Below are 27,437 nucleotides of genomic sequence, written 5' to 3'. Positions count from 1 at the left end.
TTATATTTTTCAATTTTTCTAAAAAAAATTAGGTTTTTTGGGAAATTCCGAGTTGCCTTAGTAACATTGCACATTCTTAACGCTAAAATCAAGCCAATGATTTTTGCTTACTGGCCAACTCTTATTCTGATTGGTTACTATCTTTTTCTATGTATCTTTGAGGTATTACACCATAGAATTATAAAGGGTAAGAAATGACAATGCCTCTTCATAGGAACTTTACTTTTTATTTAACTTTTTTCTCATATCAACCATAACCTCAGAATTAGGTTCTATTGAACTTTCAGCACTAATTTCACTTGTATCAGTCATTTTGTATTTACAAACACACTTTTAGATAACTTTTTGCACTATTTTTCAAGTCTAACTGCAATTAACACATTAAAATATATCAAAAACTGCTAGCTGGCTTACAAAAACAACCACAAACAAAACAACGCATGACAATGAATTGACATCAGAGAAGATGTTGTTGTGGGGCGCTTAAACCGACTAATCAGTGATTTTTTTCGATAATATCTAACGATTCCTTTCTCAATCTTACTAAGGCGACTCGCTTTTTTGCGAAAACACTACTTTTTGTCAGTAAGGTTGAAAAATGTAATCACCATTGTCTAATTATCCGTGTTTTCGCGAAGTCCCTAGAATTTTTGCGACAATTCGATTTATCAAATCATCCTACGACATTTACAATTCCTAATGCAATATACTATATCCACACTGCGCACAATATAATATGCTAAAAAGATCCTGACCCAAAAGCGACCCTTGCGGTACTCCCGCCTCAACTTGCTCTAAAGTATAGCAGATAGAGTTACCATTAATGTGCTGGATTTTAATGAATTGTCTTCTATTATGGAGATTGGAGGTAAGTAACTGTGGAACCACCGCCGAGTTGAATCGCTAAAACCGTAATAGCTTAGTTTAGTTATAAGTAGATTTGCATCGATTGAATCAAAAGCTCGCGAAAAATCTAATAGGACAAGCAAAATACACATTCCATTATCTTGTGCGGCTAGGATGTTATCGGTAACGTCAAGTAGAGCTGTAGAGGTGCTCTACAGCTCTACTTGACTAACTCTAACTAACTCTAACACTAACATCTAGTGCTTCCTTCTTTTTTGGTAAAGGGCGCACTTTTGCGATTTTCCACAAATCAAGAAAAGAGGAGGTTACAATAGACTGGTTTACAATAGCTGTAATAGCATCAAGGGAGTTGGGGAGCGTTAACATTAACAACAACTTAAACTTATACCGTCAATCGTCATGACCTTCTGCATTAGATTTAAAAGAGTTAATTACACAACTTATAATTATTATCATGGTTGTGTACTGTTTCGAGTTTAAAAGTGGCAGAGCTTTTGTGAAATTCAAAATAAGAACTGAAAACTAGTGTCCGACCGAAACCGAATTTTCAGTTGAAACCGAAACGAACTTTCGACCCGACGAAAACTCAAAACTGGTGTACTCAATAGTCAATAGAGCCCGCAAATGTAGCTTGTAGTGAATCACATAATGTACCTGGATGATCGAGCTTTGCTCGGTATAGCAAATACTCATTGCTTCGTGTTACTCAACAACGCCATCTCCTGGAATAACATTAGCTGTTGTTGTGTCGTTAAAGCAATTAGTTGCTTACAAAATAGTATTATTATTCGCCAATAGATGTCAGGAAGAGTCATATTTTTCAGTTTATCGTTTATCGATAAAATACGAATAAAAAGACATTTTCTAAAAATGATTCCTAGCTAGATATATATATATATATATATATATATATATATATATATTTTTTTTAAAGATATAAGCACGGGATATAAGATTATGCAGATGTCGAAATTGAGAACTAGTGTCCGACCGAAACCGAAGTTTCGACCTGACGAAGACTGGTGTGCTCAAGTATACGCCCTGTATATTATACCCACTCTTTTAGGACTAATAAAATAGTAGATATGCATTCCAGACAAGGAAAATAGTCCCACATTAGGTAAGTAGGTATTGCGTCAAACCTCACCTGCCTCCTAAAAAATATAAATATGAGCCTATTGAACTGTACAATGAAATTATTACTTTTTGTATAATTGACTTGACTGTGCGGCTTCGCCCGCGTAAATTAGGAATTTTACGGAAATCGTATCTACATTTTCCCATAAAAAAATGGCTTACCTACTCTATATCTATGCCAAATATTGCCATGAAAATTGCTCCAGTATTTCGTAATTTCAAATAATTCCCCCGTTTTTCCCACATTTTCCTGAGTCTAAACGTGATAATATAATTGGTCGCTGTTAAGCATTAGTGTCCTAACCCACAATTTTTTTGTTGTTAAATTTTGAATGCAGTCTTGTTCTAAATCATCTACAGAACATAACTGCATTCATAACTCAATACGTAATTTTTGTGTGGGTTAGTACATGAATGCTTGACAGCGTCCTATAGCCTATAGTCTTACGGCCGTTCCCAATATTTGATCTATCTCTGGTTTTGCCCTACTAGAGATAGATCAAATATTGGGAATGGCCGTTACTCGATAAATGAGCTATCTCACGCTGAAATAAGTTTTTAAATCGGTGACCTGTAGTTCCTGAGATTAACGATTTCAAGCAAACATACTCTTCAGGTTTATAATATTAGGTTCTGGACACTGGTAATATAATAATAATAATAATAAATATACTGGTAGGACATATATTTTTTTAATTATCACTTGACAAACAGCTCGAATCTCGATCTAAAAGACTATGAAAAGTACGAATAACAGGGTATTTATAAGCTCATAAGTCATAACCATGGGATGATGCATGGTATAATATGGTAGTGATGATGATGATGAATGTAATTTGCATAGTAGCATATGCTTTCCGTTCTTAAAGCAACGCCGAAACTCCCAAACTTGTATCTATAAATAATCAAGAGTTCTCTCAGCACCTTCCGAACCACGCAGGGCTGTAGCTAGAGTCAAATTTGAGGTAGGGCAGCGTCGGTTACAGGTAGGGCGGAAGCAAAAAAAATCGGTCAAGTGCGAGTCGGATTCGTGCACGAAGGGTTTCGTACCGTTATAGATAAAAAATAGGCCAAAATTGTTTTTTTTTTGTAATTGAGCCCCCTTTAAATATAAATGTTATTTTAATTGTATTATTAATTAATTAAGTGATTTCGCAAAAATGTCCAGTGCCTACTGTTGCCATTAATATCAATATGCAGCAAAAAAGGCCAAAAACACGAATCCTTAAATATTGATTTTATTTTGTTTTTAGTATTTGTTGTTTTGATTTATCTCTAGGTCAATGATGTATTCAATTCATTCAATAGTTATTCTTAGATACTTAAAAAAAATCTGTTACAAAGCATGAGCACTATATCTAAGAACTACATATTATTAAATCCTCAATTACGAAGAACAAGCGAACAATATGGTTAAACTTCTGGATGTAGCGATCCACGTGTGAGTGAGAGTGAGGAAATAATAATTAATTGTTGGGTTGGGTGATACGAGTCAATAGATACGACTAAAATATATTTAGATTATTATTGTTTCTGCAAACTTATTAAAATAATAATTAATAATAAAATAACATAAAATTTAAAACAGCTGAATTCTACGATTCGCCATATTATTAAAAATGCGAAGAACTTCGTTCAGATCAACTTTTTTTGTTCTTTTTTTTTCAAAGGACAGAAATACCATACCAGCCATTCTTTCGTGACCCATTGACAGTCTTTGAGGCCTTTTAATTGCAGTTAAAGTTGAAAACGTGGACTCGCACACTGCAGTACTACATCTTTTTTTTTCATTAAGATTATAATTAAATGGACGCATCGCTTCATGTAATCGTGATTCAAATGCCATCTATACACAGAACAAAGAATTATTATCGACGACTTCTGTGGCCCAATGGTTGGGCGTGTGGCAGCTTAATCCGGGGGACGCGGGTTCGAATCCTGCCAACGGAACAAAAAGTTTTTAAAGGTATTATAAAAATCTTAACTATATAATGTATAGTTTATATAAGAATAAGGTATATTTCTGTTGTCTAATACCTGTAATGCAAGTCCTTTAGGTCTTCCTTTTTAGGGTTCCGTACCCAAAGGGTAAAAACGGGACCCTATTACTGAGACTTCGATGTCTGTCCGTCTGTTTCCAGGCTGTAACTCAAGAACGGTAATAGCTAGAGAAATGAAATTTTCACAGATTATGTATTTCTGTTGCCGCTTTAACAAGAAATACTAAAAACAAAATAAATTAAATATTTAAGGAGGGCTCCCATACAACAAACGTGATTTTTCTAACATTTTTTGCTTAACTATCAATGATGACAACAGGTAGGCACTTGAAATTTTCACAAAGGCCTTAATAATATATGTAATTTAATAAATAATAATAAAAGTTAAAAAAAAATTAAGGGTTAGGTAGGTAGGTAGGTCCCATACTATTTTTGCTCTATAACGGTACGTGCGCGGTATAACCCTTCGTGCGCGGGTCCGACTCGCACTTGGCCGATTATTGGTATTTTTAAGGTAGGGCATTGTGATTTTAAGGTAGGGCATTGCCCCACTATGCCCCCCCCTAGCTACGGCCCTGGAACCACGGTATACCAGGTATACCTCGGTGCAAAATCTTACATGTTGGTAGCATATGCTTAGAATACTTCTCATGAAACCGAAGTCACCACATGTTTCCCTTTAAATTTTGAGGAGTTCCCTCGACTAATTATGGATCCTTCATCAGATCACCACTTTTGTGAATATAATACCAAACTGGGATGATACCTTAGGGTATCATCCCAGTTTGGTATCGATTTTCGAAATTTTTCTTTTGGTATTTAGATACCAAAAGAAAAATTTCGAAAATCGGTTAACAAACGGCGAAGTAATCGTTGAACATAAGAAAACGAACATAACACCTCCCCCATTCTGAAAGTCGGTTAAAGTTGTAGCCTGTGTGTTATTCTGATGTATAAGCTATGTTATTGTAAAGTTTCATTAAAATCCGTTCAGTGCTTTTTGCGTGAAAGAGTAACAAACATCCATACATCCATACATGATACATCCAAACAAACTTTCGCCTTTATAACATTGTAGGAAGTAGGATAGTAGGATTTTATTGGCTGTACCATCAAGTCATCATCACACAATCATCCCACGTGAGCTCTGAATTATAAGGAATTCATTTTCCTATACTTATGAATGTACCGACCACCCATGGCATTCCTCAGCCCCGGATTCTTCAGAGCTCTTAAATTTTAGTAGAATTCACAGAGAAGAATAGTATCTGTAATAAAACACGCTTTTTAATTAGTACTTTATTGTTACTGTATATTATTATAAAGAGTTTTGAGATAAGCAAGCAGATTTTTAGAGCAGCACACAGATTTTATTGCTTGCTTCAAGCATATCGACCTTTTACAATGTTTGCTTGATGCTTGATTCAAGCATTTATTAAATGTGCTTGCTCCACACTTGATGTGATTTTATATTTTTGCTTTTGCTTGAAGTCTAGGTGCTTGCTGCCAAGCTGGTCATTTGTCTCAGAATACCTTAACAATGGACATCTAATTAGTTACATTCTTACTTTAATCCTGCAAAGCTCAAGCCCCAAGCGGTCGCATGTGACCGCAATAACAATTATTAGATTTTCAAGAATCCGCGATCGAGGGATTAACAGGGACAATAAATTGTTGACATTCACTCAAAAGAGGCTAAGGGCCTGCACTTGCTGATGAGTGCCAGATAGGGTATCCACTACTTATCTGACAGATACAGTAAGTATGTCAGATAAGTTGTGGACAGCCTATCCGGTACTTATCAGGGAGTGGTAGTGCAGCCCCTAAGTTATGCCCTTTTACTGATTGAGAAAATCTAGGATATAACGCCTATAAGCCTACAAATAATAAAAACTAAGGAAAAGTAACTGTGTCAAAAAATTGTCCATGAGCCTACAAAATGTGACCCGAATACATGCATACTTTATGCATGTATTCGGTACAAATTTTGTGTAAATATAGAAGTGACAATTAATTTCAACGACTTTATTTCGTTTTGAGTGTTAGTGTTTCGTTGCTATTGCCATATTTTAGTGTGCGAAAAGGTACCAAATTCAAAACGGTTGCAGATGGGTAACATATGGGAGTTACGTTTCCTTAGTTTTTATTATTCGTAGCTATAAGCTTTTACCTAGACCATAATGATATTGTGACAGCAACTTGTACTAAATCCTGACCACAAGCTGACAATCTAAAACTTAATAAAATGTATTTTTAATTAACCAATACTCAGCGCGAGCCGCAACCACTTAAAAAAAATATAAATCTCAGTCCCAGCTAATATGAGCTGGGTTCCTTTTTCATCAAGCGAACTTAACGCATTCTTTACATTTATTTTTAAACACTAGCACTTTTTTTTAAATCAGGATGTTTTCCCAAAGACATCAGGATGTTTTTTCAGTTCAGCGACGATGCCGCGCTCGACGAGCGGAGCGGTGAAGCGGTCGAACTCCTTACCGCTGCAGACGTAGACCTGGCGCGCGAGCGCGGCGCTCAGGCGGCGGGCGAGAGCGACGGCGGCGGGGTCGTCCCCCAGCAGCGAGCTGGCTAGCGCGGAGCCGGCGCGCGGCACTCCCAGCGCCGCCGCCGACAACGCCGCCTCGCGGCCGCCCAGCCACACGAACAACGACCCCGGCATGCTGATCGCCGCCGCCCGGCAGATCAACTCGCCGCTCCACACCTCGAACTCGTGAACTTTCCACGTGCTTTCGCAGAGTTTGATTGTCCTCTTCGAAGGTCCCATCTTTGTCGATACGCTATTCATTGCTCCTAATTTGTTAAGTAACAAAATACCTACAAAATTGACACTTTATTCCTTTAATCAGTGGTTAACCTCAGTTGTTTGCTTATGTGCAAAAATTTTACAATTTATTGACAAGTATTATGTGGTTCTGCTTCAGTTTTTTAGCTAAAATACTTTAATAATATAATATTATTTTATGAATTAAATATGCAAGCAAGAGGTAAGACCGTAAGTAACAAATAACAATCAAATTCAAAATATTGCGCTGTCAATCAAAATGAAAATATTGTTATGTCATGACCACAGATTACTAGTATAAATGTCATGACAGTTAAGTTTTTTTTCTTATTATGGCACTTCGGCTATAAAACCATAGATGGACACTTTACACTTTGATCATAAAAATAAAAGTTTGTGGTACGTAATTTATTTATAAAAGTGGAAATAATGGCCGTGTTCGTCGGCCTAATTTTTAGCGCATTCGCTGCAAAACCTAGTTATTGCGCATGTCCAAATCATGTCATGCCATGGCAACGACAACTGTTTACGACTTGACCTTTAACCCAATTGCAATTTGTTGGTGGCGTTGCAATGAACAAACCAGTGGGAGAGCCGTGCTTCGGCACGAATGGGCCGGCTCGACCGGAGAAATACCATGCTCTCACAGAAAACCGGCGTGAAACAGCGCTTGCGCTATGTTTCACCGAGTGAGTGGGTTTACCGGAGGCCCAATCCCCTACCCTATTCCCTTCCCTACCTTCCCCTATTCCCTTCCCTTCCCATCCCTACCCTCCCCTGTTACCCTATTCCCTCTTAAAAGGCCGTCAACGCACCTGCATCTCTTCTGATGCTACGAGCGTCCATGGGTGACGGAAGTTGCTTTCCATCAGGTGACCAGTTTGCTCGTTTGCCCTCTTATTTCATAAAAACAAAACATTTAAATTTTCAAATTTTTCCAAGTGATCCATATCCATATTTTCCGAAATAAAATAATCAAACGCTATCATAGTGTTAAATAAATTATTTTTTGTACGGCTGTTAGACAATTTAGTCTTATGTATTTATGTTTAGCTTTTATTATTTTAATCATGTATAAGCAATTAAGACGTTGTTTGCGACTTGACCAGCAACTTGTTATGGCGTTGCCATGACATCTTTTGGACATGCGCAATAAAAGGTTTGTCCAAAAATACGCCGACGAACACGGCCACTATACAGTCTATTGCCAGGATTTAGTTCCGCTGGCCAAAACCCACATGTACAATAGCTGGCACAATATATGGGTCAGAACTAGTGAAAGTAAAGGAAAAAACTATTTTAATATTCAAAATTTTATTCCAGTAAAGCCATGGTTTTTTAAATTCAAAAAGGCAAACAAAACAGTGCGTTCAACAAATTGTCGCATGAGGCTAGGACACTGCAGCACGCCTGTTTTCTTAGCAAAGATTAGGATCCGAGATAACTCCTTATGTGAATGCGGCCTAGACGAGGGCACTCTAGACCATATTTTTTTCTCTTGCCCAAGATACCAACTTTATACGATTTCCTTCCCCCTACTATTCCTCGCCCTATCAATTTTACTTCAGTTCTGTCCTCTGTAAATACTCCCTTTGTTGAAACTTTATGTTCATACATTCATACTAACAGAATTAAATTGTAAGGTGTATAGGACTAACCCTAAATGTTTGTGTTTGTTTTAGATTTTTCAACAGTCACCGTAAGCGTCTCATCATACCGTAACCTTGTTTCTTCATAAAGCCATCTCATAAAGTAAAGTCTTTGCCAAAACACTCTGATACTGGCAACTCACAAAGGAGCCATTAACAAAAAAGAAGAAGAAGAAACATATAATATCATATGGTACGCTACGGCTACGGGTAACTTCTGTCGTTGTGGCTATTTATAATGTTCAAAAGTCGAAAATTTGTAATATAAAACAGGTTCGGGTGGTTATAATTCACGGAGTGGAAATCCACCTCAACGGAATTTTCGTGTAACACGTCCAAGAAATAAAGGACAATGACGTATCGCGTACCATTAACTTTATCACAAGCACAACGGTGATCTTTACCGTCCGGCAGGGGCACCCTACGACCGAGGCATGCTAGGTATCACGAACTCAGTACAAAAGGATGGTGGCATCTCGGCGCGAGACCGTGACGATCGGGCTGCTGTGCGTCGCGTGGTACGCGCTGAGCTCGGCCAGCAACGTGGTGGGCAAGCTGGTGCTGACGGAGCTGCCGCTGCCAATGACGGTGACGATGGTGCAGCTGCTGTCGACGGTGATGTACAGCGTGCCCGCCTTCGCGCTATGCGACGTGCGTCGCGCCCCCGCCTTCCCCCGCCGCTACTACCTGAGGGTCCTCGTCCCGCTCGCTTGCGCTAAATTCTTTACGACTATGTTCTCGCAGATTTCGATTTGGAAAGTACCAATATCATATGCACACACAGGTACCTACTATTTATTTACTGAAGTCCAGTTGCTGGATAGAGACTTTGTCCATAACTTCTATGTCTTGTGGGTGAACCATAGTTTATCAACTCTATTGCCTAGACCAGTGATCCGCAATTGCAACTGATGCCACGGCACCCTAGTGTACCTTTCCCAGCAGTTGGTGTGCCACGGAAAAGGTCTTTGTACACTAAGTTTAGTTTTAGTGCTAAGTGCCAAAAACGGACATCTCAGGACAATCGACGAAGGGTTGGTAGCTCAGAGTAAGCCCTAAACAGACTGATTAATTGGTGGTGCACCTCCATATAGTATTTTTTTTTCCATAGAGATGTACCTTGAACACAAAACAGTTTGTGGAACACTGGCCTAGAGAGTGCAGTAAATTCATTGCTTCCCATTACACAAGTCAACAAATAATTTTTTTGAAAAAAAATGACATTGAATTGTATTCTTCATGAAGTCTGCTTTTATAGTCGAGTGTCTCTAAAATCACTCTTTATGAGTAAAAATCATATTTTGTTTCTGGTATAAGCATCCAAATTGAGTACACATATCTCAGGCAGATTAGTTTTGACTTGTGTTATTAACACCTCCATCACACGTAGGGGGTATCACAGACACAATAGATTTTCAATTGTTATGCAGCAGCCAGTTGCCGCTTCGAGATTGATGGGTTAAAAGTTAAAACACTTTTTTATACACATTTAAACAGTAAGACATTCAGAAAAGTCTGCAAAGAACTATGCATTTCCTATTGCCTTAGTCTGTATTAACTGTATCATTATTGTGAGCCAGTTGTTTTAAGAGTCTTGATAAGATTGATTAGCCGAGGTGATTAACAGACGTGATTTAACAGTTAAAACACAGTATTTCTATAAGTTTTAATGCACAACATGTAAGATCATTTCAATTATAATCTAATTTTGGAGCTAGATTTTTGTTTTTTTTTTTTTAAGTATTTTTAAATAATCCAACTCAAACCCTTTTTTTGTGATTTTTGCTGTAAAAGGTTTAGAATCTCACCTGTTTATGGATTGTATTGACATCTTAACGTTATGAAAAAAATACAATGTACTGTTGAGAAAGTCGTCTATACAATGTTGGACTTACTTTTTAATATGAAATAGTCGAGTAAAAAAATATGTAACTCGGCAAAATTTTAGAGAAAATGGACAAAGAATTGCTGTTAATTTCGGCAACTTGGAGCTGTAATTCATAAAAAAAATAAAACGACAGAAATAATCTATAGATAAAATTCTATCCAATTCGAGAAAAAAGAAAAAAAAATGAAAAGCAAATTGTGCCAAAAAACATGATTCAAAACAACCTAAATCTCACATTAGCCTTGCGGCGAGTAATATTATAATGTGAGATTTAGGATGTTTTGAATCATGTTTTTTGGCACAATATGTTTTTTTTTTTCTTTTTTCTCGAATTGGATAGAATTTTATCTATAATTATAGATTATTTCTGTCGTTTTCTTCAAAATTTCGGCAAAATTTCGTATACGGACTCTTAACAATAATTAATAAATATGCCCTGATATAATATTCAATAACGTCATATTACCACTAAAGTGATGTACACGGTTACAGTGAAGGCGACGACTCCGCTGTGGACGGCGGGTCTGGTGCGCGTGCTGTTCGGCGAGCGGCAGCCGCCGGCCGTGGCGTTCGCGCTGGTGCTGATCGCCCTGGGCGTGGGCGTGGCATCCGCCACCGAGCTGCAGTTCGATGCGCTGGGGCTGGGCGCGGCGCTGGCGGCGGCGGCGCTGCTCAGCCTGCAGCACATCTTCTCCAAGCGCGCGTTGCGTGACACCGGCGCGCACCACCTGCGCCTGCTGCTGCTGCTGTCGGCGCTGGCGCTGCCGCTGCTGGCTCCGGTGTGGGGTTGGGCGGAGGCGGGCGCGCTGCTGCGGGCGCGGCCGACGGGGGGCTGGGTGCGCGTTGCGCCGCTGCTGGCGCTGGACGGGGCGCTGGCGTGGCTGCAGGCGGTGGCGGCGTTCAGCGTACTATCGCGGGTGTCGCCGCTGGCGTACGCGGTGGCGTCGTCGGCGAAGCGCGCGGCGGTGGTGGCGGCGTCGCTGCTGCTGCTGGGGAACCCCGCGCCGCCGCTCAACCTGGCAGGCATGGCGCTGGCGCTGCTGGGCGTGCTCGCCTACAACCGCGCCAAAATACACGCCCGCGCCGCGCCGCAGGACAGCCGCCCGTTGCTGCCAGTATGATTGTAGTAAATCGTGTTTTCGACCTACTTTGAGATGGACCTTCTGCTCGCGCAGGTAAAATAAAAATTTACATATAATAATTTTTCATTCAGTTTAGAATTAACTTTAAATAGGGCATGATATGCCATATCAGAATCTAAAGATATAAGTACTTAGTGAAAAAAATTCAGTCTATTTTAAGATTTTTTTATAAAACCAATTGTTGTATATGTCGTATATATATATATGCAATACAGTGGCTTTTTATTAGCTAAATTATTGTAATTATAAGTTGGTGGTGCTCACTAATATTTAATGTATTGAGTTGTTACAGAGAATGCTATGAGTTTGTGAACATAGCAGCAGTATTTACTTGATACCTCAACTAGTTGTAACTTCTGTGTAGATAGTCCACCGTCTCCTTCTTTAATAAAAGTGTGGCGGTACCCACAATTAGCACCCACATCATTATTCTCACAAAAGCAAACATTTATGTTACTTGTTATGTTTATGTCTTTCTACTATGAGTATTGAATAATAGATGAAACCTGCTTCAATGATTTAGCACTATTGAATTTAATTATTTATAGGCCCAAGAATTTACTATAGAAGTTACCCAGTGCTGTGGAGTATGAAGACTCAATAATACGAATTTAGTAATGTCCTACTGTGTTTGGAGTTTTTAGTTATGTAATTTATATTAATTGTAATCCTAGTGAATGACTTTCACTAATGTTAATAACTACCTAATTGATATTAATATTATATTTTGTTACAAACAACTATTAGAGTATTATTCACAGTTAAATGGCAGTGATGCCGTGGATTCGGTCCCAGTCCCCAGATAACCCCCAAGAAAAGGTAATAACGAACATTTTTCAAAACTTTTTGTAAAATGTTTTAAAGTTTCTATAATAAACATTTTTAAACCTAAATTCATTAAGACAAAAGTAACATATTATATCCTTCTCCTTGGAAGTCGATTAAAAACTAGCCTACAATGATGAAATACTCAAACCAGATATGTTACTACTGCGCGCGTTGTGAAGCTTCAAATACGGCCCAATTGGGCCGTCTGTTGTTTAGTCTGCATCGAGCGCAGTCACGAACTTTGAAAATGACGTCGTGCGTAGTTGTAGTAGGATATCTTAAGGGCTTCTTCAGTGCTACTTTCAGTACTCCTCTCTGCGCTCTTTCCAGTGGAAGAAGAGTAGAAGATGGACAGCCTCCCCAAGCCAGAATGCAATAATTAATAACCGATTGGCATAGAGCGAAGTAGATAGTTTTGAGGGTCTGACCATCGACCACACCTCGTAAGTTCCTCATGACGGCCATTCATTTTCTAACACGCTTGGACGTTTCTGCTGTGTGCTGTTTAAAGGTCATTTGGTGGTCCAGGATAACACCAAGGTAGCGGATGGATTCACTGCGCTGGATAGCAGAACAATTATTGCAGTTGGATGTTCTGAACGGGATAAGTACACATTGAGGAATGGATTTTTAATTCATTAAGCGAGGAAGGGGCGGAGGCAGCATTTTTGTGAAAACAAAGAAACTTGGTTTTGGAAGTATTAAGGGAGAGGAGATTAAAATTTAACCAGTTAGATAGAGCAGCCATGCCATCTTCAGCTCTCTTGCGGACTTGCTCCCATGTTTCATCATAAAAATAATGGCTGTGTCATCTGCGTAACATTTAAGTTTTGAGTTTTTAAGAGATAGGCTTGATATATCATTAATATAAAGAAGAAAAAGCGAGGGACCCAGGATGCTTCCTTGTGGTATGCCATATTGAACAGAACACATGTTACTTTTAACTCCGCTAATTTGAATGAGTTGACTTCTATTCGACAGATAACTTTCGAACCAATGTAATTGATTGCCTCTTATGCCGTAGCATTCTAGCTTTTTTAATAAAATAGGGATCGAAAGAGAGTCGAATGCCTTGGCAAGATCGAGGAAGACTCCAATGCATTTATGCCCATTATCGAGATTATTAACAACTGAGTTTGTAAGTAAAGTCACAGCATCTTCTGTGGATTTTCCCTGTCTGAAACCGAATTGATTATCCGAGATTATGTTATTCCTTTCTAGAAACGACACCAATCTTTTGTTTATTATACGTTCTAGGAGTTTGGATATATTGGACAAAAGAGAGATAGGGCGGTAATTGGAGGGGTTAGATTTAGTGCCGCTTTTATGTATAGGAAATACAGCCGCCACCTTCCATATTTTTGGAAAAGTTCCTGTTTCTATACTTAAGTTAAATAAAATTGATAAGGGTTCGGCGATGTATTTGCATAAAACTTTTAGTATTTTGTTATCTATTTCATCGAGACCTGGAGGACTATTTGGTTTAAGGCTTTTTATAATGTCAATAATTTCATTTGGATCAGTTGGAGCTAAGAAAAATGAATTAGGGAATGATTTGTTTGAAAACCAACTGGATGCAATAGATTCCTGTGTTTTATTGAGGCTATTAAGTATATTTTCTGCTAAAGACTTTCCTACAGATGTAAAATGTGAGTTGAGTAACTCTAGCGATTCTTCACTAGTACCACTTATGTCTGTAATATCTAGCAGCGGGTTGCTAGTTTTTTTCTACTTCGGTGGGAAACCTGATTTATAGCTTTCCACAATTTTTTAGGGTTTATGTTGATTTTCAGCTATGTAATTTTTGTCATGTGAACTTTTCACATTACGTAATATTTTTGTGTAAAAATTCCTGTATCTTTTATATATAAGTTTTTTCATTTCATCATTAGGATGCCTTTTACTATCAAGATGTAATTTATCTTTATGTTTAGCACATCTAATTAGTCCGGGGGTCATCCAGGGCTTAATGGTATACATTTTATGGCTAAGTCGCTGTAAAGTTGAGCATTTAGATATAGCAGATTTCAAGGTGTTTGTAAATGTTTCAGCCATTTCATTAATAGAGTTACTGTTCAGTGTGTCAGTCCACGAGACTTCTTTAATTAAGTCTACTAATTTTTCGTAATCAATTCGAAGCTTAGTTCTATTTTTAAATATCTTATTAGGCCTTGTTGTGTTTGCTCCGACCATAATGAGGTCGTGGTCTGTAAGGTCATTTGGGCATATTACAGATTCTGCTTCTATAATTGAAGTTATAAATATATGGTCGATACATGAATGAGCATGGGTAGGAAGATTAATACAAGAAATAAGGCCATGCTCTGAAAGTAGAGTTAGGTAAGATGAAGAGTTATCACTGTTAATGTCTGAACCTATAGTATTAATATTTAAATCACCAACGATAAATAAAGAAGAAGGTCTATGAATAGTATCTAACACGTTACCTAAAGATGTTATGAATTTCTGTGCGTTGGAAAAGGAGGGAGATCTGTATAATGCTAAGAGAGTAATTTCGTTTTGGATGGTAATTTTTATGCCATTGGCTTCTTCAATATTTGGCTCCTCGGCACAGGGCTGTAGCTAGAGTCAAATTTGAGGTAGGGCAGCGTCGGTTACAGGTAGGGCGGAAGCAAAAAAAATCGGTCAAGTGCGAGTCGGATTCGTGCACGAAGGGTTTCGTACCGTTATAGATAAAAAATAGGCCAAAATTGTTTTTTTTTGTAATTGAGCCCCCTTTAAATATAAATGTTATTTTAATTGTATTATTAATTAATTAAGTGATTTCGCAAAAATGTCCAGTGCCTACTGTTGCCATTAATATCAATATGCAGCAAAAAAGGCCAAAAACACGAATCCTTAAATATTGATTTTATTTTGTTTTTAGTATTTGTTGTTTTGATTTATCTCTAGGTCAATGATGTATTCAATTCATTCAATAGTTATTCTTAGATACTTAAAAAAAATCTGTTACAAAGCATGAGCACTATATCTAAGAACTACATATTATTAAATCCTCAATTACGAAGAACAAGCGAACAATATGGTTAAACTTCTGGATGTAGCGATCCACGTGTGAGTGAGAGTGAGGAAATAATAATTAATTGTTGGGTTGGGTGATACGAGTCAATAGATACGACTATGTTTAATACGAATTAGAGGTATGACAGGTGACATAAGTACACAAAATAATATTGCCAATTGAGAACGTTGACATATAAAGATCCCACCTAGTATAGGTTCATATCTAGGCAGGTTAAATAGAAGTTGTTAGTTCGATAGTTGTTATTTTAGTTATAGGATGTGATAACAGATGGCACTGTACAAATTTTGTAATCCGCTACATCGCGCTATCGAAAACCTAATGTGAGCCTATATAAGCCCGAGTTACTTTCGAATGCAGAAACCAACAGCAGTGTGGTGGTTTCATTGAGGTTACCCTACGCAGCAACATATGGTGCCGAAACCAGGGATCTAAGTGAGTGAGTAGTAAGTGTAGTGGACAGTGAAGAAGTGAAGTGAATAGTGAGTGCGGCGGACAAGGTAGGAACCCAGTGAATAGTGAGTGCGGTGGAACAGTGAATAGTGAGTGGACAGGACCCAAGTGACTAGTGAGTGCAAGTGACAGGACCCTCGGATTGCAGTGACAGGGACCCTCGGATTGCAGTGACAGGAAGCTCGGATTGCAGTGACAGGAGATTCGGATTGCAGTGAGTAGTGCGTGCAAATAACAAGAAAATTGGATTGCAGTGAGTAGTAGGTGCAAGGACAATAGACCGTAAGTAGATTGTAAATAAGAGACTCTTCAAGTTAAGTGGCTTGGACTTGTCAGTTATATGAGCTGTGCGAATTGTCTTCCGTGAAGTTTATGACAGTAGTATTTTGGCGCTATTGCGATTGACATAATGGAGTCACTTTTACCGGAGCAAAAGGAAATTGGTACACAGATAAGCAAAGCTTTTACCAATTATAAAAAGACAGCTAAAGACAAATTAACTTCAATTTATATTGACACCAGATTGGAAAGCTTAGAACAATTATGGACAAAATTTAGAGAAAACCATTATAAGATTGTAAGCGCTGTACCTGAGCCCGAAAGATCGCAAGTAGCTTATTTTGAGGAAGAGTGGTTTGACACTGTGGAAGAGAGATACATAGAATACAAAGCTAAATTAAGATTAGATATGATTAATAAAAGCGAGATAAGAGATGCACCTGCGATGTCTGCATGCAACCAAAGCTGTAATCCCGCAAAGCCAGAGATTAAATTACCTCAAATCCAGCTTCCCACATTTTCGGGAGCATACGAAGAGTGGCAAAGCTTTCACGATATGTTCCTGTCGCTCATCCATAACAATGACTCTTTAAGTGCTGTGCAAAAGATGCATTATTTGAAGTGCGGCTTAAGAGGCGAGCCTGAGATGCTATTGCGAAGTATGACTACTACCGATTCAAATTACGCTGAAGCTTGGGACAAACTAGTTAAGCGGTACAGCAATAAGAGATATAATGCAAATGAGGTTATGAAAAAACTATTTTCATTGAAATCCGCAAATAGCGAATCCGCAGCCGCAATTAAGAATTTGCTTGACACTACTGCCGTTTGTTTGAAATCGCTACAGAATTTAGGAGTTGAGACGGATAAATGGGATGTGATTATTATTTATATCACCGTCTCAAAGCTAGACTATGAGACACGAACGGAGTGGGAGTCGGAAGTGAGCCGAAGAGAGTCAGATGATTTCCCAACCTGGAATGAATTAGTTACATTTTTAGAGAAGAAATTCAGAACCTTAGAGATGTTGTCCGATTCCAAGTCCGGTCGCCGCTTTGCATTGTCCAATGAGATTAAAGCCCATCATTCTTCAACTGTCCAATTTAAGAGAAGCTGCGTAATGTGTGAGAAACCACACTTGTTATACCAATGCAAACAATTTGGATCTAAGTCTCCCCAAGAGAGAACAGAGTTTATAAAATCCAAGAGGCTTTGTATCAATTGTTTTGCACTTACCCACAACGTCAAGAATTGCCATCAAATTACGTGTTGCCGACGTTGTGGTAGGAGGCATCACACACTGCTGCATTATGAGAGAAGTCGGCCTCAAGTGATTTCCAGCCAGCCAACTTCATCCACTGGTACTGCATCCGACTCAGTAGATGCAGTTCACTGTCATGAGAGAGAAACTCCAAAATATGAGACGAAAGTAGTAGCTAATTTTGCCAGTGAGAATTACCAAAAGCATAACAGAGTGTTGTTACCTACAGCTTTAGTGAGAATTAAATCACAAAATGGCTACTGTCAAAGTGCGCGTGTGTTAATTGATCAAGGTTCAGAGACATCCTTTGTTGCTGAGAGTGTAGTGAAATCACTTGGTCTTAACCGCAAACCAGTTAATAATTTAGTGTCAGGTGTAGGTCGAGGTAACGAACATAATATATCTAAGAGCATTGCTAATTTTGAGATAGAGTCACTTCATAATTGTAATTTTTCTTTATCGATTAATGCATTTGTTTTAAATTCATTAACATCATTTCTTCCATCTTCCAAAGCTTGCATCCTGAACTGGCCAGATCTTGTCCACTTACCTTTAGCAGATCCTTGTTATGGTTCACCTGGAAAAATAGACATTATTCTAGGAGTAGAGGGTTATAGTCAAATATTATTAAGTGGTCTTCTTAAGCATTCATCACCCAGTGGTCCGATTGCTCAGAATACCCAGCTAGGCTGGATCATATCTGGCAATGCAGGTCGTACAAGAGAGCAAACACCAAGAGCGTTTAGTTATCACCTGAAAGTAAAAGAAGATAGTATGCTGAAACAGTTTCGAGATATAGAGAGAAAGCCAGACATAAAGGAAAGGAAATTATGTAAAGAAGAAAAGAGATGTAAAGAAATAGATGAGACTACAGCTGGAAGAATTACTAAAGGCAGACATGTTGTGAGATTACCCTTTCGAGATCCTGATCCACAGTGTATGTATGATAAATCCAAGGATGTCGGAATAAAGAGATCTAAACAGTTCTTAGGAAACAAATTTAACAGAGATGAGTTTAAGGAAGTACTTACCACGATGGATGTTGATCACGTAGCACAATCCCGTAGAGTTGCACGTTTTCACTGATGTGTCTCAGGTGGCATATGCTGCAGCCGTGTACCTAAAATCTAAGAGGTAAAGTGGTAATACTTACGTATATATCGTTGCAGCCAAACCTGTTCAAAAGCTTATTAGTACTATTCCAAATTTTGAGTTGTGTGCAACTATGATTGGAGTAAAGGTGTTGTTTAAGGTATTCACAGATAGAAGATACCTAAGGAGAAGTCCTGCCTTGTCCTGTCCTGTTTGCCTGGTCCAATTCCACTCTACTTTTAGCTTTAGCTTGGCTTCGAAGAGAACCGAGTTGTTAGACCACAAGATAAAAGAGGTTTCCGAAATTTCGACCAGAATACGACCACTGGATTCACATTGCCACAGATCAAAACCCACTGACTGTGCCTCAAGAACAAGAGGTACTTCGGTCAGAGAACTGAGAGCACGATTTGTGGTGGTATGTTCCAGACGTAATGCAAGTGAGTGATATTCCCTGTAAGAAAATAGATGTCAGCCCTGACATAGAAGCGAGAACAACCACGGTGCTGGCAATTTATCCTAAAGAAGATTTGTTTAGCTGAGACTTCCAAACTTGAGTGAATCCAGAGAGTATTATTATACTGCATGAAAAGAGTCGGAAACCTAAAACAAAAGTGATACAAGTGTTAAAGAAATGGACGAAGTATTTGATAGAAGTCTAAAAGCTGCGCAATCATTTTATTTCCAAGATTATTTAATTTGTCGGAGAACTACGAGAAGTGTTACGAAGAAAAACCAGCTGCACCCCCTATCATCCATTTTCATTGAAACGGAGTGTTCAGGGTGGGCGGCCATATTACCCAATGTTCTTTTTCTTACAATGAGAAACAATTTTGCCTAGTGACTCGCTCGTCAGAGAGAGGGAGATTACTAGCAACACTTACCTTTGGAAAATTGAGAACCGCTTTTGACCCTGGTGGAAGTTGCTTAAGTTTTATATCCAATCTACTTTTTGAGTGAGAGTATAGATAATTCAATGCCCTTGACGCCCGATCACTTTTTGATCGGTGAACCACTGGTTACAATTTCAGAACCAGATTACTGAGACGCGTCTTACTGGCGTTCAGCGATGAAAGCTTACTCAAACGATGGTTAATGTGACTTTAAATAATATACTTGAATGTTTCCCATAAAATGCTGTACCAGAAGTTATTGATTTTGTAGTATTTGAGATCAAAATATTTCATCAGCTAGAGATGACTGTGTATGAGATAAGAGTAGTTAAAACCATGCAGGTAAAGACAACCTTACCAGAGTAGTTAGTATTAAACCTGTTATCAAAAATACTATCTGTGAACGTCCATATAATAAGTTGTGTTCATTGCGAAAAGCCTAATAAGTTTTGTTAAATTTGAGTTATGTTTTTACTTGCATTATATCTTGTGTGTCTACTGTTACTTAATTGTGAGTTTGAATGATAGTGTAAAATTGTTTACTTTTTAAGTTTCATGTGTTTAAGTTACATTGTTGCTCTTTACACCAAGGAGATTGTTAATATTTATTATTAAGTCAAATGTGTGAATGTCAAGTTTGAGAAAGTTAACATTTTCATGTAATTGTAATAGCAACAAGATGTAAGTTAACTAGCTTTTTTCTTTTTATAAGTTTGAAAAGGAACGAGTCCTTTTGGTGGGCGGGATGTTTAATACGAATTAGAGGTATGACAGGTGACATAAGTACACAAAATAATATTGCCAATTGAGAACGTTGACATATAAAGATCCCACCTAGTATAGGTTCATATCTAGGCAGGTTAAATAGAAGTTGTTAGTTCGATAGTTGTTATTTTAGTTATAGGATGTGATAACAGATGGCACTGTACAAATTTTGTAATCCGCTACATCGCGCTATCGAAAACCTAATGTGAGCCTATATAAGCCCGAGTTACTTTCGAATAAACCGAGTTCCAACAGCAGTGTGGTGGTTTCATTGAGGTTACCCTACGCAGCAACAACTAAAATATATTTAGATTATTATTGTTTCTGCAAACTTATTAAAATAATAATTAATAATAAAATAACATAAAATTTAAAACAGCTGAATTCTACGATTCGCCATATTATTAAAAATGCGAAGAACTTCGTTCAGATCAACTTTTTTTGTTCTTTTTTTTTCAAAGGACAGAAATACCATACCAGCCATTCTTTCGTGACCCATTGACAGTCTTTGAGGCCTATTAATTGCAGTTAAAGTTGAAAACGTGGACTCGCACACTGCAGTACTACATCTTTTTTTTTCATTAAGATTATAATTAAATGGACGCATCGCTTCATGTAATCGTGATTCAAATGCCATCTATACACAGAACAAAGAATTATTATCGACGACTTCTGTGGCCCAATGGTTGGGCGTGTGGCAGCTTAATCCGGGGGACGCGGGTTCGAATCCTGCCCACGGAACAAAAAGTTTTTAAAGGTATTATAAAAATCTTAACTATATAATGTATAGTTTATATAAGAATAAGGTATATTTCTGTTGTCTAATACCTGTAATGCAAGTCCTTTAGGTCTTCCTTTTTAGGGTTCCGTACCCAAAGGGTAAAAACGGGACCCTATTACTGAGACTTCGATGTCTGTCCGTCTGTTTCCAGGCTGTAACTCAAGAACGGTAATAGCTAGAGAAATGAAATTTTCACAGATTATGTATTTCTGTTGCCGCTTTAACAAGAAATACTAAAAACAAAATAAATTAAATATTTAAGGAGGGCTCCCATACAACAAACGTGATTTTTCTAACATTTTTTGCTTAACTATCAATGATGACAACAGGTAGGCACTTGAAATTTTCACAAAGGCCTTAATAATATATGTAATTTAATAAATAATAATAAAAGTTAAAAAAAAATTAAGGGTTAGGTAGGTAGGTAGGTCCCATACTATTTTTGCTCTATAACGGTACGTGCGCGGTATAACCCTTCGTGCGCGGGTCCGACTCGCACTTGGCCGATTATTGGTATTTTTAAGGTAGGGCATTGTGATTTTAAGGTAGGGCATTGCCCCACTATGCCCCCCCCTAGCTACGGCCCTGCCTCGGCATAAGCCGACCACTTAGAGCTAACATATGCGATAACTCCGCCTGCTTTATTTAAGAATTTCGTGGTATTAAAACTGTGGTAACCGTCAATTTGTTTAATCACCGAGGATTCAGAGATCCATTCACTCAAAACTATAGCATCAAAATTAATTCCTAGTCTCTCTAATACTACCAATAGGCCGTCAAAATTATGATGTACACTACGGATATTTAAATGTAAAATTTTAAATGAATACTTACCTATATTCTTCTTACAATCTTCGAGAATTGGAATAATGAATGAATATACTTTATTGCGCACATCACAGTTACAAACACACACATAAAATAAAGAACATAATAAAATGAAGAGAGTGCACAAAGGCGGCCTTATTACAAAATTGCAATCTCTTCCAGGCAACCTTTGGAAGAAAGGAACAAATTGCTGGAAAGAGGGTGTTGTGCTAAAAGTATTTAACTATAGGTAATAAGAATAAAAAATTATAATGGTGATTATAATAATAAAAATATATAAATACCTATAAATACTATCCTAATAAATAGATAAGTACATAATAGATAATATACAATACTATACATACAAAGTATAATACGAGTAAAATAACTATTTTATAATAATTATAATATTAGAAAATAATTTAAATAATATACTATACTTAATACATATATATATATACACATACATATACATAAAGTAACATATTACATAACACATGAAATTATAATGTACAGTTCCAAATTAATTAATGTCGTAATATAAATTACGAACACTTATTTAGGTAATATTCTTTAAGGGAGGACTTGAATGTTCCTAATGTTTTTGAGAGTCTTAATCTTGCAGGGAGGGAGTTCCAAAGTAAGACGGATTGTACGGAATAGGAAGAGTGGAAGTACTTGCTGTGGTGAATGGGGATATCAAGAAGGAGATTTTTAGAGGAACGCAGCTCGTGTCTGTCGGGATAACGGAAGTTAAAGGTCTCTTTTAGGTAATTAGGACTGTTGGGATCAAATAGGATGGTGTAAAGGAAGGAAAGTGCACGAGAATTTCGTCGAAGACGGATGGGCAACCATTTAAGCCTATTGCGAAACTCTGATACGCGGTCATACTTGCGTAAGCCAAAGATGAACCTAATTGCCAGATTCTGGAGGCGCTCGAGTTTATTGAGTTGATCTTCGGTCAAGTTAATGAAGCAAGCATCCGCGTAGTCGAGGATAGAGAGGAACAGAGATTCGGCTAGGGCTACTTTGGTAGGAACCGGCAGTACATACCGGAGACGTTTCAGGGAATGCCACGTTGAATATATTTTCCTGCTAATCTCTTTTAGCTGCTGGCACCAAGATAGATGCTCATCAAAGTACACGCCAAGATTCTTCACAACCCTACTGTATGGTATTTTTACTCCGTCAATAGACACCGATGGTAAAGTACTCCAGTCAACTCTGGATACGAGTCCCGGACTGCCTAGAACCATCAACTGAGTCTTAACAGGGTTAATGAGAAGTCCATTTTCTCTGCTCCAGTTGCATATAGCAGATAAATCTCGGTTGATAACATCTACGGCCGTAGGTAATTCATCCAGAGCTGACTGGGTATAAATTTGCAGGTCGTCAGCATATAAGTGGAAACAGGCAGTAATGAATAGGGTGATAAAATTTATGAACAACGCAAAGAGTAATGGGGAAAGTACGCCGCCCTGAGGGACACCGACAGTAGTATTGGTCCAATCTGAGAAAGATTCAGAGATTTTGACTCTCTGTCGACGACCCTCAAGGTAACTTCGGAGTAATTGAATTACAGAGGGCGAAAGGTTAAAAGACGCTAACAGACCAATAAGAATGTCATGGTCAATGGAGTTGAAAGCATTACTGAAGTCAATCAAAGTTAGAATTGTAAGCTTCTTATTGTCCATGCCAATTCGAATGTCATCTGCCACCTTAACCAGAGCCGAAGTGGTACTATGGCCTGCACGAAAGCCAGACTGGTAAGCGCTAAGTAGTTTATTGTCAGTGATATATTTTGTGAGTTGGTGATGAATGAGTCGCTCTAGGACTTTGGATAGGAAAGGAAGAATTGATATTGGACGAAAATCTGAAGCATTTTTAGGACGGGAGGATTTAGGTAATGGGATTATGTGGGCAGATTTCCAAGTATCGGGAAAGGAGCAAGTTAATATGCAATAATTGAAAATGTGCAATAGGACTGGTGAAATTATGTCCAGGATCGGGATAATCATTCTGCGACTGATTCCATCATCACCAACGGAATTTGAAGCTATCATCATGACATGCCTTTTAACCTCGCTCTCAGTAAATGGGGTGAAACAGAACTGCTCGGAGTTGCAAATCGGTAAAAAGGAAATTTTATTTAGTGTTGTCAGTTTAACATCCGGATCTAAGTTAGGAGAGCTAGTAAAATGTTTATTAATTATGTTGATATCAATATCGCAAGAGTTATCTGAGTCGCGTTGATTCTTTCCAATGCCGAGAGACTTAAGAAACTTCCAAGTTTTTGTGGGGTCGCCATTCTCGATCGACGAATGTATATGACGGCGTTGAGCATCGCGACACATAGTGTTACACCGATTTCGTAGTTTTATATATCTATCTCGATGCTCAATCGAATTAGTTTTCTTGTATTTCGCCTTAGCTGCATGTTTGGCACTAATAAGGGACTTAATACTGTCTGTCAACCATGGAGCAGGGAGATGCTTAATCCTAACTGGCTTTACAGGAGCATGTTTGTCATATAGGGATTTAAGTTGGGTATTAAACATCTCAACCTTAGTATCAGCCGATTCCGATGAGTACAGTGCTGACCAATCTATGTTGTGTGTGTCTTCCTTCAAGCTAACCAGATCCATCGAGGAGAAATTACGTTGAAAAAGTATTTTCTGTTTGGGTTTAGGCACGCGAACATTATAAGCAACATAGATTAGATCATGGTACGAAAACATTTCGGCTGAGCTCTGGCCATGTCTAGTTACAGAATTTGGCGATGATACGATGATGAGATCCAGCAAGGAAGGACTGCAACCTGGAGAACAGTGTGTTGGATTGAGTGGCAATAAACTCGGCATTCTATATTTAAAGATTGATCAATATCATTTAGAACATCTAAAAACATTGAAAATATACATTATTTATATGTTATGAAGTTTCAAAGAAGAAGTTGAGAATGCCTTATGAGTTATATAATTTTTAGCTGCGATAATACTTAAGATTGGTGAAACTTTTATTACAAGAAGCAAGGTAAGTAAATTTATAGTAATCGGGTGTATGAGAATTATGTGCATTTTGGCTATTCTATTAAGTGTGTGTATTAGGAGTGAAGATGTGTGAGATGTATAAGGTGTGTGTAATATTATACAGCTAACAATCACAAAGGTAAGTACAGAGAAAAAGTAACAAAATAAAGAAAGAAAAATAATATGGACGGTACAAAGCCAGAGGGAAAAAACTTCTGAAACTTTTGAAAAGCAAGATGATAATATTATAACAAGATTATACATTTTTCCAGATGTGAGGCGGTGCAGGTCTTCCAAGGACCGGATTTGTATTGGTGGGCTGCCTTCACGTCCTTCTCGCTTTCTGATGAAGACAGATCCATCGCGAACCCAACAATACCTGTAACCATTTTCTTTAGACCATTTACGAGCCTCGCGAAAAAGATGGCGACACATAGGCAGGAGACGCTCGTTTATGTAAACCTTTGTCGAGGGGCCTGAACCTATTATGTCCTTGCTATCTAGCAATCGTCTGGTTTTACTTTCTTTCAGAAATTCGTCTCGTTTTATTCTTCGCGTAAAAGATACAACGAGGGGTCGAGGCAGGTTCTTGGGATTCTTGATTTCATCTGTGTGCTGTGGTCCAGAGCGGGAAACGTAATTTAGATCTCGTTCGTCGACTTCGATTCCTATTTTGGTGGCAGTGGTCAAGACTAGGTGGTACGGGTTCTCCCCGGGAACTTCTGGGATGCCTAGAATTTCTAATTCGGAACGCAAGGAGTTTTGTGCCTGGTTATGGAGCTGGTTTTGGAGAATGATTATTTGAGCTTTGAGTTCACCATTTTCTTTCTCTTTGTCTTCTAAGACTTTTATGCGATTTTCATAGAAAGAAAATTTTTCCGACAAGTCATCTAATCGTTTACAGTATTCGGCTTGCATCTTCATCATCTCTTGACGGAAAGAACGTAATTCACTGGCAATAGTGTCCAGGTTTGTAGAGACAGGGGATGCGGGACGTTCATTATTATTAACTGCCGATATTGTTTTATTTGCAGCTTTACGTGTGGTCATTTTTAGCGTAAGTTGTAGTAATTGTGTCTTCAAACTTAATATGTTAATAACTAATTGCACTGAACAGGCACAACAGTAATTATATATTGCTATTTAAAGACACTAGGTTTTCTTGGTGAAAGTTCTTCCTCATGACGTATGACCGAAAGCACAATTTAGTTTTTGCTCACACTGTGTAGTTGTTACTTCACTGTTTGTTTATTTTATCACTAACGAATTAAGAACCATTTAAATTACTGACAAAACTTAGTCCTGTTGTTTAAAAATTGTTTTAAAATCAATTTTTTTACGGAGCGTAAACAAAGATGTGTTTACTGTTGCGTTGCCATAGATACGAATCATGTACCAATTATGACTCGAAAGTAAACAAAACACATGGAATCTCTTACCACATGTCTTGATTGCAATAAATACCTCGATTATTTACATATTCAATTATTTTTTCGAACAATCTGGAAAAAATCGAATTTTCGTCATAGCTCAGGCGAAGAAAGAGACAGTGATATGATTCGACGTTTAAAAATAGAACTGTCTCTTTTATGTAAATGGTTTTTCGTATCTTTTGTTTCACTTATCTGTCAAATTTGACAATGTCTGCAATTTTGAATTTGAAAATTGTTCGGAAGAGATTTTAGCCGGAAAATAGTATGGACGTCTGTATAAGTAGAATATCATTGCTAGCCTAAGTTACTCCTTACATCACTGCATCAGCTATCTGCCAATAAAAGTCCCGTCAAAATAGGTCCACCGTCCAGCCATTTCAGATATTACAAACAAAAACACATACAGACAGCCAATTGTAAAAAATGTTTATAAGTACTACGTGATGATTTGGTGTATGTGTTACCACTGACCTCCATAATGGAGATCAGTGATGTGTTACGCTCAAAGACCGAAAACGCTCAGTGAGCGAAAAAATGTCTCACAACGCGTTGTGGTCACTGTGAAGCAGCCACGACGCGAATTGCGCGCGTGGCTCTAAAGAAAACGGCCACGACGCGTTCCGGCAATCACAAAAAGACCATAACGTGAAATTCGTGTCGTAGCTGATATGCTATTCGTTTTTCATGATTTGTTCTTGATTGATTAGTCGTCCACAGGTGTGCCATAGGTATGGAAGATTATATTTGAATTATCACCGACCACGCGTACTACAAAATATTTTTTCTTTTACTAAATCACTGCATTACGTGTTAATCATTATTATTTATAAAATATCCATAATTCCATATTAGGTATCCGTACTAATAATATTATTACTGTCTGTCTGTCTCGCAACGTGTTGTTGTTTTTATTTTAATATAAGTAATCTGATCTCAATAAATAATAAAAATAAAGTTTTATTTTAATTTACTTATATAATTTAATACTACTAGTTGATGTCCGAAACTACGTTGCGCCAGACATATAGTAATAATATTAGTACGGATGGTATGGACTATGGAACTATGGATATTTTATAAATAATAATGATAAACACGTAATGCAGTGATTTAATAAAAAAAAATACTTTGTAGTTCGCGTGATTTTTTAGTTCAGCGACCTCTAGAGACAGTTTTCTTACTTCTTCTATGAGCAGGCACTCGATGTTTGATGATGTTGATGCGGAGCTATTTGCACGATGAGTTGATGATGAAATGCTATGTACAGTATTTACAGTTGACTGCTCC

General features: G+C 37.9%; 2 protein-coding genes and 1 long non-coding RNA gene across 3 annotated transcripts; 2 read left to right on the top strand and 1 right to left on the bottom strand.

Annotated features, from left to right (window-relative positions):
- Nucleotides 1-6,106: 6,106 nt before the first annotated feature.
- Nucleotides 6,107-7,014, bottom strand: LOC121731012. Its single transcript, XM_042120302.1, has one exon. It carries the CDS (start codon nucleotides 6,805-6,807, stop codon nucleotides 6,406-6,408), a length of 402 nt encoding a protein of 133 aa, XP_041976236.1. The 5' UTR covers nucleotides 6,808-7,014; the 3' UTR covers nucleotides 6,107-6,405.
- Nucleotides 7,015-7,317: 303 nt separating this feature from the next.
- Nucleotides 7,318-22,901, top strand: LOC121730826. Its single transcript, XR_006036152.1, has 3 exons — nucleotides 7,318-7,328; nucleotides 14,726-14,731; nucleotides 22,798-22,901. It is a non-coding gene; the product is annotated as an uncharacterized LOC121730826 (long non-coding RNA).
- Nucleotides 8,650-11,661, top strand: LOC121730825 (solute carrier family 35 member E1 homolog). Its single transcript, XM_042120001.1, has 2 exons — nucleotides 8,650-9,237; nucleotides 10,834-11,661. The coding sequence occupies exons 1-2, from the start codon at nucleotides 8,919-8,921 to the stop codon at nucleotides 11,460-11,462; spliced, it is 948 nt and encodes a 315-aa protein (XP_041975935.1). The 5' UTR covers nucleotides 8,650-8,918; the 3' UTR covers nucleotides 11,463-11,661.
- Nucleotides 22,902-27,437: the final 4,536 nt, after the last annotated feature.

The sequence above is a fragment of the Aricia agestis genome, chromosome 10 (assembly GCF_905147365.1).
Source record: "Aricia agestis chromosome 10, ilAriAges1.1, whole genome shotgun sequence".
In the NCBI taxonomy this organism is placed as follows: Eukaryota; Metazoa; Arthropoda; class Insecta; order Lepidoptera; family Lycaenidae; genus Aricia; species Aricia agestis.
This window is presented reverse-complemented; position numbering and strand designations above follow the sequence as displayed.

Bases quoted from the DNA above. Each gene is read 5' to 3' on its own strand.
- LOC121731012 (XM_042120302.1), bottom strand. From the start codon at position 6,807: ATGAATAGCGTATCGACAAAGATGGGACCTTCGAAGAGGACAATCAAA.
- LOC121730825 (XM_042120001.1), top strand. From the start codon at position 8,919: ATGGTGGCATCTCGGCGCGAGACCGTGACGATCGGGCTGCTGTGCGTC. The intron at 9,238-10,833 runs GTACCTACTATT...ACACGGTTACAG, and splicing joins AATATCATATGCACACACAG to TGAAGGCGACGACTCCGCTG.